Raw genomic sequence first — 15246 nt, 5'->3', positions numbered from 1 at the left:
AAAAAAAAAAAAAAAAAAAAAAAAAAAAAAAAAAAAAAAAAAAAAAAAAAAAAAAAAAAATAAAAAAAAAAAAAAAAAAAATAAAAAAAAAAAAAAAAAAAAAAAAAAAAAAAAAAAAAAAAAAAGTGTAAAATGAATAATTATATATATATATATATATATATGTGCATATAATTTTATGTTATTATGTAATATTTATATTATAACGGTCATTTTGTTGTTGACCATATATATGATCCGTTGATATGTCTATTTTTTTAAAACATTTAATATATATATATATTTATATGTATATTTTTTTTTTTATCACATAAATTTTTGCTGATATGATTTTAATATTTTCATTTTGTTTAATTAATATATTATTTTTAAATTTTATAAAATGTGATATTCCTGTTCACTGTTTAAGTAGACACGTGGAAGGGAAGTGGGAGATTCACTTGGGTCTCTTGAAAAAAAAAAAGAATTCGAAACAAAAAAGTATTGAAGGTGTTACATGGAATGATAGAGTAGTAGGAGATATAAAGGAAGATGAACAAAAAGGAAACCACAACAATGATAATAATAATAATAATGATAATAATAATGATAATAATAATGATGATGATGATGATAATTATGATTATCAATGTGGATATAAAAGACCTGACAACGCTGATTATCATGGTGTAATATATTTTTTTAATTATATATTAATATAAATATATACATATATATATATATATATATATATATATATTTTTTTTTTTTTTTTTTTTTTTATTTTCCTTTTAGATAATTTAAACCCAGAGAAGGAAGACACTAAAAAACGATTTGAAGAAAAAGATAAAAGATTTATCGTGTTCAATAAAGATAGATCATTAAACATTTTGAAAGAGAACGACGAAATTAATTATTCCTATAGTGGTCATTGGAAAATAATTTATGATGAAGGATTATATATAGAAGTATATAAAGAGAATGAAAGTAAAGAAGTTTATTTTTCTTTTTTTAAGTTTAAACAGATAGGTGACATTTCTTATAGTTATTGTAATAGTTTAATTATGGGTGTTGTTAATAAATATTCTTTAGATAATAATATATGGAATATGTCATATGAAGAGAATATAGAAGAGAATATAACAACTGATGATAAAAATAATAATATACATTTTATTCAAGATGAAAAGAAAAGTATTTTTAATATTAATGATAATAATAAAGAGATAAATAGTAATATATCACATATTTATATGTTAAGAAAAAATGTAACTTTTTTGAAAATGGAAAATAATAAAACAAATAAACCAAAAAGAAAAAGAAAAAAAATTAAAGAAAAAATTATAATAACTAAAGGAAATAATAATAATAATAATAATAATACAAATTTAATACGAAATGATGATAATTATAATAAGATGGTTAAAGAAAAAAATTTTTTTGAACTTATTGATTATTATAATGATAATTATATTAATTCAGATCATTTACAGATACAAAAATATTGTTGGTATGCTAAAAAGGTGGAAAAAAATTCTGAACAACCAACAAATAAAATACCTATTCAGAGTATATCTCCTTTATCTGTTAATGCAGATGAATATAATAAAATATATAATGAAAAAAAAAAGAATAATATAATAAAAAAATATGAAAATAATAATGTCTCTATTTTAAATAATTTACAAGATAATATTATACATCTTAGGACAAATAAAAATATATTTACAAAATATAATAAAGGTTTACTTATTATGAATAATAATAATAATAAATATGAGAAAAGAAATAGTTTATTTTATAAATATAAAGATAAAAATATAAACTTAAAAAATTTTAATTGGTATAATAAAGAAGATATAAAAATGAGATTAGGCCATTATATAAAAATATTAGATGATGCTATAGATCAAAAAGATTGTGGTTCATGCTATGCAAATTCAGCTGCTTTTATAATTAATAGCAGAATAAGAATAAAATATAATTATATAAAAAATATCGATTCTTTATTTTTTAGTAATGAACAATTAATATACTGTGATATATTCAATCAAGGATGTAACGGTGGATATATATATTTGTCTTTAAAATATGCATATGAAAATTTTTTATATACACAAAAATGTTTTCAAAAATATAAAAATAAAAATATGTATCATAATAATGGAGATGATTTTGAATATTTCAATGAATTACAAAGTGTTCATGATAATTCTTTATTATGTGATACATTTAATGTTTTTAAAATGAAGCATGAACAAAATAAACGTAACAAAATAAAGATAAAACAACAAATAAGTATGGATACAACTAATGATTCTAATAATGACGAAGAATATAAAAAAAAAAATGATCATAATGGTCACTTATTATTATTATCATCATCATCATATGAAGTCAAGGATGATAATAAAAAAAATAATAAAATAAATAACATCCAAACGAACAACAAAATTAATAATAATAGTAATATTAGTGAGGATGTATTAAATGAAAATTATATTTTAATCGATCAAGACAAATATAATAATAATATTAATACATATGATATTTCAAAATTAAATTCTTGTGATGTAAAAATTAATATATCAAAATTCGAATATTTAGATATACAAAATGAAGAAGAATTAAAAAAATATATTTATTATAATGGACCTGTAGCAGCAGCTATAGAACCTTCAACTGAATTCATAGGATATAAGAAAGGAATTATATCAGGCAATTATATTAAAATGCAAGATGGAAATAAAAATAATGCTTATATCTGGAATAAAGTTGATCATGCTGTAGTTATAGTTGGATGGGGGCAAGATACCTTTCATAATTTTATTAAAAAAAATAATCTATCAAAAGAACAAATAAAAAATTTATCAAAAATAATAGAAAATAATAACAACAACAATAATAATCATAATATTATAAAATATTGGAAAGTATTAAATAGTTGGGGTGTCAACTGGGGTAATAAAGGATATTTTTATATCCTAAGAAATAATAACTCTTTTAATATTAAATCATATATTCTAGCATGTGATGTTAATTTGTTTGTAAAGCAACAATAAATATTAACATATAAAATATTATAACACTGAAAGGATAATTGACACATATATATATATATAAAAACATTTGTTTATAAAACATATTTTTATATTCCACAAAAATAAAAATATACATATATATAATATATATATGTATATATGTATGTATTTATGTATTTAATTTTATTTTTTAGTTATCCTTATTTATTAGCCCTTTTAAAGAATCTCTTATTTCTGCATGTAGTTGTATAAATAAATTTAAAAATATAGAATTTTTATTATTACTTAATAAATTTTTGTAAATATGATAATATTTATCTAGATGATAATATAAGAATATTCTAAATTCTAAAACTTCATCATATGTATTTATATTTTTTTCTTTATTTATATGTTTTTCTTTATTTATATTTTTTTCTTTATTTAAATTATTACATGTATTATTATGATAATAATTTTTGTCCATATAATCCTCCTGATGTTGTTTATTTATATTATCATATGTTTGATGATAATTATTATGATCACTTATTATATTATCAATATTGTTATTACTGTTATTATTTATAATGTTCATTTGATTATGTGTATTATCACCATGTTGATAATATTTTTCCTTTTTGTCATTATAGAAAGAATAATATATAATATGATTATTAAAAATATGATTCATGTTATATATATGTATATCATTATTAATATTAAAAATGTGTGTGTATTTTTTAAAGGCTTCATAACAATTTATTTTATGTCTAATATTATTTCCTATTTGTATATCTGTATTAATATTAGCATGTATATAAGATCTATATATACATATATATAATAATTCGCATATATTAATTTTTAATGTACATTTATATTTATATTCGGTTTTTTTACTCATACTAATATAGCTGTTGCATGTTTTGTTATTATTTTGAACGTTACTATTAAGATGTCTGTTATCATTCATATTATTATTAATATATATATTATCATTCATATTATTATTAATATATATATTATCATCCATATTATTATTAATATATATTTTTTCATCCATATTATTATTAATATATATTTTTTCATCCATATTATTATTAATATATATTTTTTCATTCATATTATTTGTATTGTCATTTTCTTTATGTGCACCCTGAGTAGGACTTACTACGTTGTCATTTATTACATGCTCATCAAAAAAAGATATATTTATCAATATTGCTTCCCACATATTTTTTAATTTATTCTTTTGAATATTATAATATAAAGGAATATGTATTAAAGCTAAGGAGGATAGTATTTTTATTTTATATACATTGGTGTTTCTTAAGGTATATATTAAATTATCTAATATTTTATTATGCAAATTATAAAAATTATATGAAAAGAAAAAAGAAAAATTATTATATATTAATTTTAAAGCATATAATACATTCCATGTTATTTTATTCTTTATATGTTCTTTTATAATTGATAATAAATATAAGATAATCTTTTTGTCAACATTATTATTATTATCTAAATTATTGTTGTTATTATTATTATCTAAATTATTGTTGTTATTACTATTATCTAAATTATTGTTGTTATTACTATTATCTACGTCCATATTGTTGTTATTACTATTATCTACGTCCATATTGTTGTTATTATTATTATTATGTATGTCATTTTTCTTATTATTAATATCCCTTGAAGATGTATATTTATATATATCATTCTGATATATATCAATCATTTCAATAATTATCGGATTCGGATGTATTTCATATTCCTTCAAATCTGAATATGATTCAAAAATTTTATGCTTTCCATTTGTGTCATGCTTTAACATGTTATTATTTTTTCTTTTTTCTTTTTTGTCATCTTCATAAAAATAAGACTCTTCAAATTTATATTCATATTTTATATATACATTTAAAAATAAATGATATAATTTATAATATTTTCTTTTCTCATTTAATAAACCTACAGATAATAAATTATTTGAATTGACCCTATTTTTATTCTCTTCAAAATTATTATTATATAAATACAAGCTATGATTATGATTTATATTTGTCGACACATTTATTGTGCTTCTTTTATTTCTGAGTATATATTTTTCATTCTCCACGGTTGCTTCATTTATCTTCTCAGATATCATGCATATATCGTCTTCCTTTTCTTTAGTATTGATTTTTTCTTTTTCTTCAAATTCTATACTATTACAATTATTTTTATTATAATATTCTGAATGATCAGATGGTGTGTTAGTCTCTATAGAATCCTTCTTTCCTTGAGTCACAAAAAAATTAGACATATCAATATTATGAATGACATTATTTAAATATAAATAATATTTAATCATAAATGTGGATGGCAAAATATTTATAGAATTAAATAAAAAAAAATTTATATTTTTACATATGAACGCTATATATCTTATAATACAACATATAGCTCTATCTTTTTCTGTATTTGTTTTTTCTTTTATAATTAATAATAAGATGTATATATATTCAATGTATGAAATTAAAAAAATATCTTTTGAACAAAATTCTTCTGAAGAAAATATCTTTGAAAATTCTTTATTTGTTTTTACACTTACATCGTTCTGTTCTTCTATTTCACGTTTCATATTATTACCATCAAAATTATTATTTTTTTTGTCATTTTTTTCTTCTTCGTCACTATAGGATACATTTATATTATTATCATTATTATATTTATTTTTTATGTTGTATGTGTGATTTGTATTTTCTTCAGATTCAATTTTCTTACTTCTAACATTCAGTATGTCGTAAAATTTAAGTGCATTAATATTTGTAGTTATTTGTAGGTCATTTATAAACTCTATAAATTTGTTGACATCTTGATTATTTTGTTTGTTCGTGTAATTACTATAATAAGAAAATGTTTTAATATTCTTATGAGTAAAATAGAAGGGCACATAGGAGCTAGCGATTTCACATATACAATTGTAAGTATAATATTTTAAATCTATAAATGAATCATTATAAAAATTTATTATGTGTAGAATAATATAGATATATATATAATATAATTCAAATAATTTCTCTTCATTTTTCTGTTTTTCTAAGTTATACAACAATAAATATTTATTATTATTATTATTATTATTATTATTATTGTTATTATTGTTGTTGTTGTTTATATCTTTATTTTTATATTGTGAATAATTTTGAATGGACCCATTTCTGTCATCATAATTTTTATCAATATCATTCTTAAAATCTTGATAATTTGATTTCATATTATTCTCCTCATTATAATAAATGGACTCTCGGTTCTCTATATCATCTAATTGAATATTTTCTATTTTCATTATATAATTATCATTATTCCTTATATTATTTTCATTTTTTAATATGTTACATGTTTGATTAGCATCACATACATTTTTAGTATCCATATTTTCTTTTTTTGTGTTAGTTGATACTTTTTTTAAAGAATATAAATGAAAAAGATTACTATCCATTTTTTTATTTAGAACAATATCATTTTTATTGTCTATATTATTCATTTGTTCGTGATTATTAATATACACATTTTTTATTATATTTTTATATTTATTATTATAATCAAAAGAATTTTTTTCTTCTAAATGAATATGTGAATTTTTATTTTCTCTCTCTATATTTTCAAAATTTATATTGTTAACGTTCAAAAGATTATCAAACATATTATTTTGTTCTATCCTTATATTTATATTATTCTTTTGTTTTTCGTTCATAAGTTTATTTTTATTATCATAACACACATTATTGATGTTGTTAGTGTGTATATCTTTTCTATTTTTATCACTAGAAGGGTTTGTATTTTTTGTAAGTATGTTGTATTCTTTTTTATTAATAAAGTTTGAATGTTGTATATTATTAAAACTTTTTATATTCACACTATGATTACTATAAATATTAGAATTAATATCACCATGATCATCACAATCATCATAATAATATTTTTTATTATTATTATTATTATTATTATTATAATTAGTTGTGTGTATATTATTATAATATATATTTGTAGAGTTAATATAGAGGATATTAATTTTTTTCTCATAATTTTGTATAAATTTTTTATTAAACATAAATATATATTTAATTATATATTTACTTAAAGCAGTTATCATATTACATTTAATACTATGAACACAAGAAGAAACTAGATTTGCTAATTTTTTTATATCTTTAATTGTTAATATTTTAAAACCTTCATATGTTAGTTGAGATATACATATTATAGTATTTAAAAATATATGTTTCACTTTACTTTTTTTATTAATTACATGATCATGTATTTTGTTTATATTATATATATGTATTAATATATATTTTTTAAATAAATTTATTACATCCTTTTCTACATTTCGAATAAACATATATTTTTTCTCATCATCATTGTAATGGTTTAGATATGAAGACATATGATAATATTGATCATTCGGAATATTTTCATTATTTCTATTATATATTTGAAATGTTTCATCCATTTGAAGTGATTTTTTTACTTTATTTTCTTTTTCTTTTATATACTTTTTATTTTTTTTTTGCATCCTTATATTTTCATCATCTTCTATAGAATCCTTCCTATCAGATCTTATATGGCTACTACCCCTTTGTGCCGATTTATTTTTATTAATTTTTTTTTTTTTTTTTTTTTTTTTTTTTTCGCATGATGATGAAAATGAAATATTTGATAATGTATCTTCTATATTTTTAATGGAATGAGAAGAGCTGCATGTACTTCTATCTGATTTACTTTTATTCCAATGACTTGTTATATCGACACTCCCATCTAGATTTAAATTATAATATTGATTATGATTATTTTCTTCACATAATTGGAGAGAACTATCTTGATCAGAATTGTTTTTTTTATTTTTACAATATTTCTTTGTTAAGTCATTATTGAATGTTTTTATATCACCATGATTATTATTAATATGATCATAATAAAAATTATTACTACTATTATGGTTACTCTTTTGCGTCTCATTTTTTTTTTTTTTTTTGTTTTTTTTGTTAATGTCACTACTTGATGTATTATTTATATAATACCCCTTTGTCATCATGCCATTATCATAATGTTGGTCAATATATATATCTTCATTTTTATTATTATTTATTGAAACATTTTCATGTGTAGCTTCATAAGTGTCATAATAAGAATTTATAAATATAAATATATCAATAACAATTTTGATTGATATAATTTTTATATTAATATTATCAGTTTGTAAGAAATACTCTAACAAATCTTTTACATCCTTCCAACAATGCATATAACAGAATAAATAATATTTTAATGTTCTTTGAAAAACTAAAAAGATATTTTTAAATATTTGTATATCATATGGTATAGAATTATTTCTTTCATAAGTATTTATATTATTTCTTTCAAATATATTTATATTATTTTTTTCATTATTTTCGCTTTGTATATATGATAATATATAATTATCATATAATTCGTTGTAATAATTAACTGGTTCTTTTTTTGTTTCACCTATGATATTATTACTACTATTATTATTATTTTCTTTATTTTGCAGACGTTCTATATTTTTACTCATATTTTCTTCCACCATATTTTTATCATTTATATAATTCATATGTTTCTGATTAGTAGATCCAATGTTGGCACCATAATTTGGAATATCATATAGAACGCTATTATTTGAACTATCTTGATTTGTCATATGGCTTTTTTTTGTATCTGTGTTTTTTATAGGTTGATAAAATATTTTATATAAGAATATCAACATAAAATATATCAACTGAGCAAACGATATATTATATACATAATGTTCTTTAATTTCAGGGCAATATATAATGTGATAATTATAATATTCATTTATATTATGACCATAAACATTAGAACATAAGAAATGAAATACATCTTGATTATATTCACATAACAAGACAGAAAATATATTAATTATAACAGTAATAGTACATATATATTTTGAATTTTTTGAATATTCATTTGAATAGAGAATATTTATTAATAGTTCATAGTATTCATTATTAGCAAACAGATTTTTATTTAGTTGATCAATATGTTTATATAACAAATTAACATCATTATGAATATTATATATATTATGAGTATTATTTATATTATCACTTATATTATTTATATCATTTATATTATCATTTATATTATCACTTATATTATTTATATCATTTATATTATCATTTATATTATCACTTATATTATTAATATCATTTATATTATCACTTATAATTTTTTTTTTTTTTTTTTTTTTTTTCTTTTCCATTTTCATTATTTTTAATAATGTGTCTTTATTATCACCTAATAAATTATAACAATCACAAGATATATATTCTAAAAACTTCAATTTAATATTTTGTTCTTCTTCCATTTTATTTATTTCTTCATTATATGTATTAAAATTAAAATTATTATTTTTACATTGATTTGTTTTCATATTTTCAACATCACCAATATTTATATTATAATAATAATAATAATCATCATTTTTTTTTATATATTCATCATTATTAGTTTGTTTTTCTATTATATCTACAGATGTATTGGATATATTCTTATTTGTTTTCATATTATTTGTTTTTATATTATTTGTTTTTATATTATTGTCTTCATCTGTTGTATATATATGATCACTATCATCAGAGAACTTTAAATTTTTTAAATAATTATTTAGAGAAATAAAAATACGTTCATCGTCTTCTATAGAATCTAAATTATTAAATTCATTATCATTCATGTTGCTTGATATTACATGTTTATTCTTATTATATTTATCGTTCATATGTTTCTTTTTATTCTTATCATTTATAAAAAAGTCAAGTTCATAACTGTTATCATCATTATATAAGAAATGATCTATATATACTTCGTCATTTAATGAAGAATAATTATGCACATGACAATTATTATTATTATTATTATTGTTGCTTTTATTATTCTCTATATTGTTATCATAATTTTTTGGGGGGTCTATTCTCTTTTTCTTTTTATTATGAAGCATTTTTTGTATACAAAAATAAAATACATCGCCATTATTAAAATAAATAACATATTTCAACAAATAAAAAAAAAAAATCTTCATAATTATAGATAGTATGTCTTTATATTTTGTGATGGATATGGATTGAGCTACTCTTAAAAAGAAACGATATATATTTAGTCTATCTATAGAAGAGTGTATATTGTTTTTATTATTTTCAAGATATGTCATAATAATAAGTTTGATTAAATTAGAAAGGATGAAAATTATATTTCTTTCGGTCATATTCATTTTATAATTATTATTATTATTATTATTATTATTATCATTAATCATATTATTCATATCACATATAAAATTTGGAAGAAATATATCGTCTTTTTTTTTATAGTTTAAAAGTAATATATTATTAAAAATATGATAATTATCATAAGGAATACTATTTACAGTTAGATCTTCTTGTGAGTTTAATTTAAAAAGGTTTGCACTATGACTATTAATATTGTTTATATTGTTTATATTGTTTATATTGTTTGTATTGTTTATATTGTTGAGATTATTCCTTTTTATTGTTAAATCTTCAGTTATAATAGCAGTATTCATATTGTTTCTTATATTTTTGTCAGGCATGTCCATTTCCATAGAATTAGAATTTAAAATATTTTCATCATATATTTCTTTAATACATGAATCATTAGCTACATTTGTAGTATCTTCAAAATAGGAACTATTATTTTGTGTAACACTCTGGTTGTTATAAATAGAAGATATTATATTATGTGTAGATTCCATGAGACTACTACTATTATTATTATGAATAAAATTTTTTTCCTTGTTCATCATAACATTTGATGTTAATGTTTTATTTGTTAATGTTTTATTTGTTAATGTTTTATTTGTTAATGTTTTATTTGTTAATATATTTTTTGTTATTGCCATATTGTTACTATGTTCTGTGTTCATAAAATTTGTTGTGTATTTTTTATTAGCTTCATTATTTATATTACTATCCTTAGGATCATTATTTTCCATACTTTCTATAGTTTCATGTTTGTCTTTTTTCAACATGAATATATATTTTATTTGCTTACATTCAAATAAATATTTTAAACACAGAATAGCATTTGTCCTGATTTTTTGATTCTTATCATAGTAAATTATATAGATAAATATTGGAATATATTTATTTATAGATTCATTATAATAATATAATATTTTATTCCAGTCATTTATATATACATGTGAAAATATTTTTATCAAATTATGTATAGCATATAATAAATTTATTTTTATAGAAAGTATTAATTCATCTTCCATTTTTTTTTTATAAATATAATTATCTTGTGAAGATAAAATATTTGAATCGCTCTTTTCTATATTTGTATTAATATCATCATTTAAATATATATTATTCATATATTTTATATTTCCTAAATTATATAACTCACTACATTTATTTTGATCACATATAAATGGAACATCTTTAAAATTATCATCATTATTATTATCATTTTGTTTATTTTTTTGTTTATTTTTTTGTTTATTTTTTGGTTTATTTTTATCATTGCATGTGTTCATATTATTTTCATATATCCATGTTATATTTTTTTTTTTATTTTTTTTATTTTTTTTATTTTTTTTTTCTGACGACAAAAAAACATCCGCATCATTTGGTTCTGAGCGTAGATGTAAAGAACTTGAGTTATTCTCCACATGTTTATAAGAATGTGTATGGTCATAATATATCTCACATTTATTATTATCACAATGATTATTTTCATTATATTTGTCGTCATAATAAGAATCGTTAGAAAAATCCAAGTGATAGCAATCATGATTTTTTTCAAGCATCGCATTGCTTTTATTTTCATCGTCGATCTGTTCGCAGGTATCAGTGTGAGTATCGACATGATTCAATATATTTATTTCATCATCATTATTATGTTGTATATTATTTAATTTTATTATATGATACATATAATTTATAAATAAGAAAGGTTTTAAGGATTCAAATAATGGATATGCAATAATTTCTTCCTTCTTTTTATTTCTAGATATAACTCTAATCTTTGAATATTGAACTATGGTTTCATTAAACATATTTATAAAAGATAATAATATTGCAAGTGAAGAAATATATTTTTTATTTTCTTTTTCATTTTGTATAGGATATATAAAATATAATTTAAAATATTTATATAAATCTTCAAAAAGACATTTATAAAAATATAATAAAAAGAACCATGCTTTATCTGTTACAATTACAGGTTTCATTAATATTAATTTAATAATACAACACATACATGTTTTTATAATATAAAAAATATATAACCCTAAATGAAGTAATGATAATAAATTTCTTGTAACAACACATATATTATAAATAATTGAAGAATTATATTTACATACATAATAAGAATTTATCATACTAAGGATTATTTCATAAAATTTATTTAAGTTATATAAAAACTCATTATAATTTTTAGATCTTAATTTTAATAAATATATATTTATTTCATTCATTTTCTTTTTCTTATAACTATCAATATTTAAAAATATATCATTATAAACTTTGTTACTATAAAAACGAATATTTTGTAGTAGACAAATTATGGATTTGTTGGAATCATCTTCATTATTATAAGATCTATTCAAGTTAATATTATTGTTTATTTTATCGCATTTAATCTTATTATTATTATTATTATTATTATTATTATTGGATATATTTTGTGTTACCCCCGATTCATCCCAACAACTAGAATTATAATCATAATAATAACTATTATTATTATTATTATTATTATTGTTGATGTTATTTATATTTATATTTATATTATTATTATTTTTAATTTTAATTTTATTTTTATTATTCCCGTTAATTTTTGTGACAATTCTATTCCTCATGTTATTACTATCATGGGATACTCCACTTTCTGAATGCATCATATGAATTTTATTTTCATCGTAGACATTATAAGATTTAAGAGAATAATCTAAATTACACTCTGGAATTTTTTCATATATATTATTTATACTTTTATTATTTTTCTTAGACACATGATGCGTATGACCTATATCTTGTTTATTCAAAATGTAATCACTATTATTATTATTATTATTATTGTTGTTGTTGTTGTTTATACATATAATATCATTCTCATTATGATTATGCTTTTCTAATAAAATAATATTATTATTTATAATAAAATTCTGATCTTCATTCTTATGAACCCTATCCAAATAAGTTCCATTCCTTGATACATCCAAATTAATTATATTTGAAGAATTACATGTCACATCTGTTTGTTCTTCATTTAATATGTTATTATTTACATGTGGGTTTATATGCGTGATCATATGTGTGTTCATAAGTGGATTAATGTATTGATTAATGTATTGATTATTAAGTTGATTTACACCTGTGTAAGAATTAAATGCCGTTTGTTCATATCTTTGAGGTGACAAGTTTATTTCTTTTTCTTTGATATGATCATTTGGATTTATCAAAGAGTGTATATGACTATTAAAAATATTGGAATAATAATTATTCACATCATTCATATTATTCATATTATTCACATCATTCATATTATTCATATTATTATTATCTACGTTTATCGCTTTATTATTTATTTCCCCCTCAAAATGGTTGTTATAATTATTGTTCGATCTATTATTAGCCACATCTTTAAAAAAAGTAGAACCCATATTATTCATAAAGGATATATTAAATTTATCATATACATTTGATTTATCCCTGCTGATAGTATCTATATTTTTATTATTATATAAATTTATTGATTGTTCCACATTTAAATATTTTTTATCATTTCTAAATATGTTTCTATTTTTTTCATCCAATATATTATTATTATATAAATTTATTGATTGTTCCACATTTAAATATTTTTTATCATTTCTAAATATGTTTCTATTTTTTTCATCCAATATATTATTATTATCTCCCACATTATGATAATTATTTGAGAATATATTACTTTTGTTCATGTTATTAAATATTTGTTGGGTTTGTTTATTTAGATGATTACTATGTATATTAATATCATGATCATTTTGATCATCTTGTTGTTTATAATTATTAAAAAGGTTGTGATCATAATGATTTCTTTGGTTGTTATATAAAACCTTTATATTATTATTAATATTATTATTATTTGATAAAATATATTTGTCTTTTTTCTCAACATATATAATATCAGTGTCATTATTATTTTGTTCTTCTTCTATATGATTATTATATATATTTATTTTATTTGTATCTTTATCATGATATAAAGAAAGTTCATCAAATTTTATTATATCATTTATTGAATTATATGATTTAAGTATGTCAGGAATCATAGATATGTATTCTATATTTTTATTATCTATAAATGAATTGTTATTATTATATTCCCTTTTGTTATTATTTAAAATATTGGTTGCATTTTCTAAAGAATATACATCTCGATTATTACAACAATAATAATTATTATTATTATAAATATTATTATTACAATAATTTTTATTATTATTGTTATTATTTCTAATTTTCTTCTGATCATCAATTGTATTAATCGTATCAGAGAAATTATTTTTTCCTCTTACCCATTTTAATTCCTCATCATTTAATAATAACATATAATTCTTATTAATTTTATGATACATATTATTGTCTTGTTCATTCATATGTATATTTTCATTTGCTTTATATCTGGTAATACTATCAAAAGTGTTTTTAAATTTTATATAATCTAAATATTTACTTGTATTATTATTATTGCACATATCATATATATTGCTATTATTATAATCTGGATGATGTATATAATTATTTTCTAGGTTCATATTATAATTTGTTGATATATATTTCATATCTTCATTTATATATTCTGTATTTCTTCTCTGTAATTCTTTTAAAACATTTTTGTCTATATCATTTTGGTTGTTATAATATGATAAAATATTATTTTTATTTATAATAATATTTTGGTTTCTATATAATGTATTGTATGTCTTATCATCTACATCAATATTACATGCCATATTATTTTTTATTTCTTTAACACTTTTTATATTATCAGTCACTTTCATAACATCAATAGTTTCATCATAATCCTTTCTCATATGATAATATATTCTATCCTTCAGAATATTATTTTCTGGTTCTATCTTTTTTATCTTGTTGTATATATGTTCTTTTTTTTTGTTCTTAATTTCGTCCTCTTCCTTATTCAT

At 18.6% G+C, this 15246-nt stretch overlaps 2 protein-coding genes across 2 annotated transcripts; one reads left to right on the top strand and one right to left on the bottom strand.

Moving 5' to 3' along the window:
* Positions 1 to 326: 326 nt before the first annotated feature.
* PGSY75_0404700 (dipeptidyl aminopeptidase 3) lies at positions 327 to 3041 on the top strand (the record flags this gene model as incomplete). Its single annotated transcript, XM_018784112.1, has 2 exons — positions 327 to 666; positions 775 to 3041. 2 exons carry the CDS (start codon positions 327 to 329, stop codon positions 3039 to 3041), a joined length of 2607 nt encoding a protein of 868 aa, XP_018643274.1.
* A 169-nt stretch (positions 3042 to 3210) lies between these two features.
* Positions 3211 to 15246, bottom strand: PGSY75_0404600 (putative membrane protein; the record flags this gene model as incomplete). Its single annotated transcript, XM_018784111.1, has 1 exon — positions 3211 to 15246. One exon carries the CDS (start codon positions 15244 to 15246, stop codon positions 3211 to 3213), a length of 12036 nt encoding a protein of 4011 aa, XP_018643273.1.

Source organism: Plasmodium gaboni, chromosome 4 (genome assembly GCF_001602025.1).
Source record: "Plasmodium gaboni strain SY75 chromosome 4, whole genome shotgun sequence".
In the NCBI taxonomy this organism is placed as follows: domain Eukaryota; phylum Apicomplexa; class Aconoidasida; order Haemosporida; family Plasmodiidae; genus Plasmodium; species Plasmodium gaboni.
The sequence above is the reverse complement of the archived record's forward strand: the minus strand, read 5'-3'. Positions and strand labels throughout refer to the sequence as shown.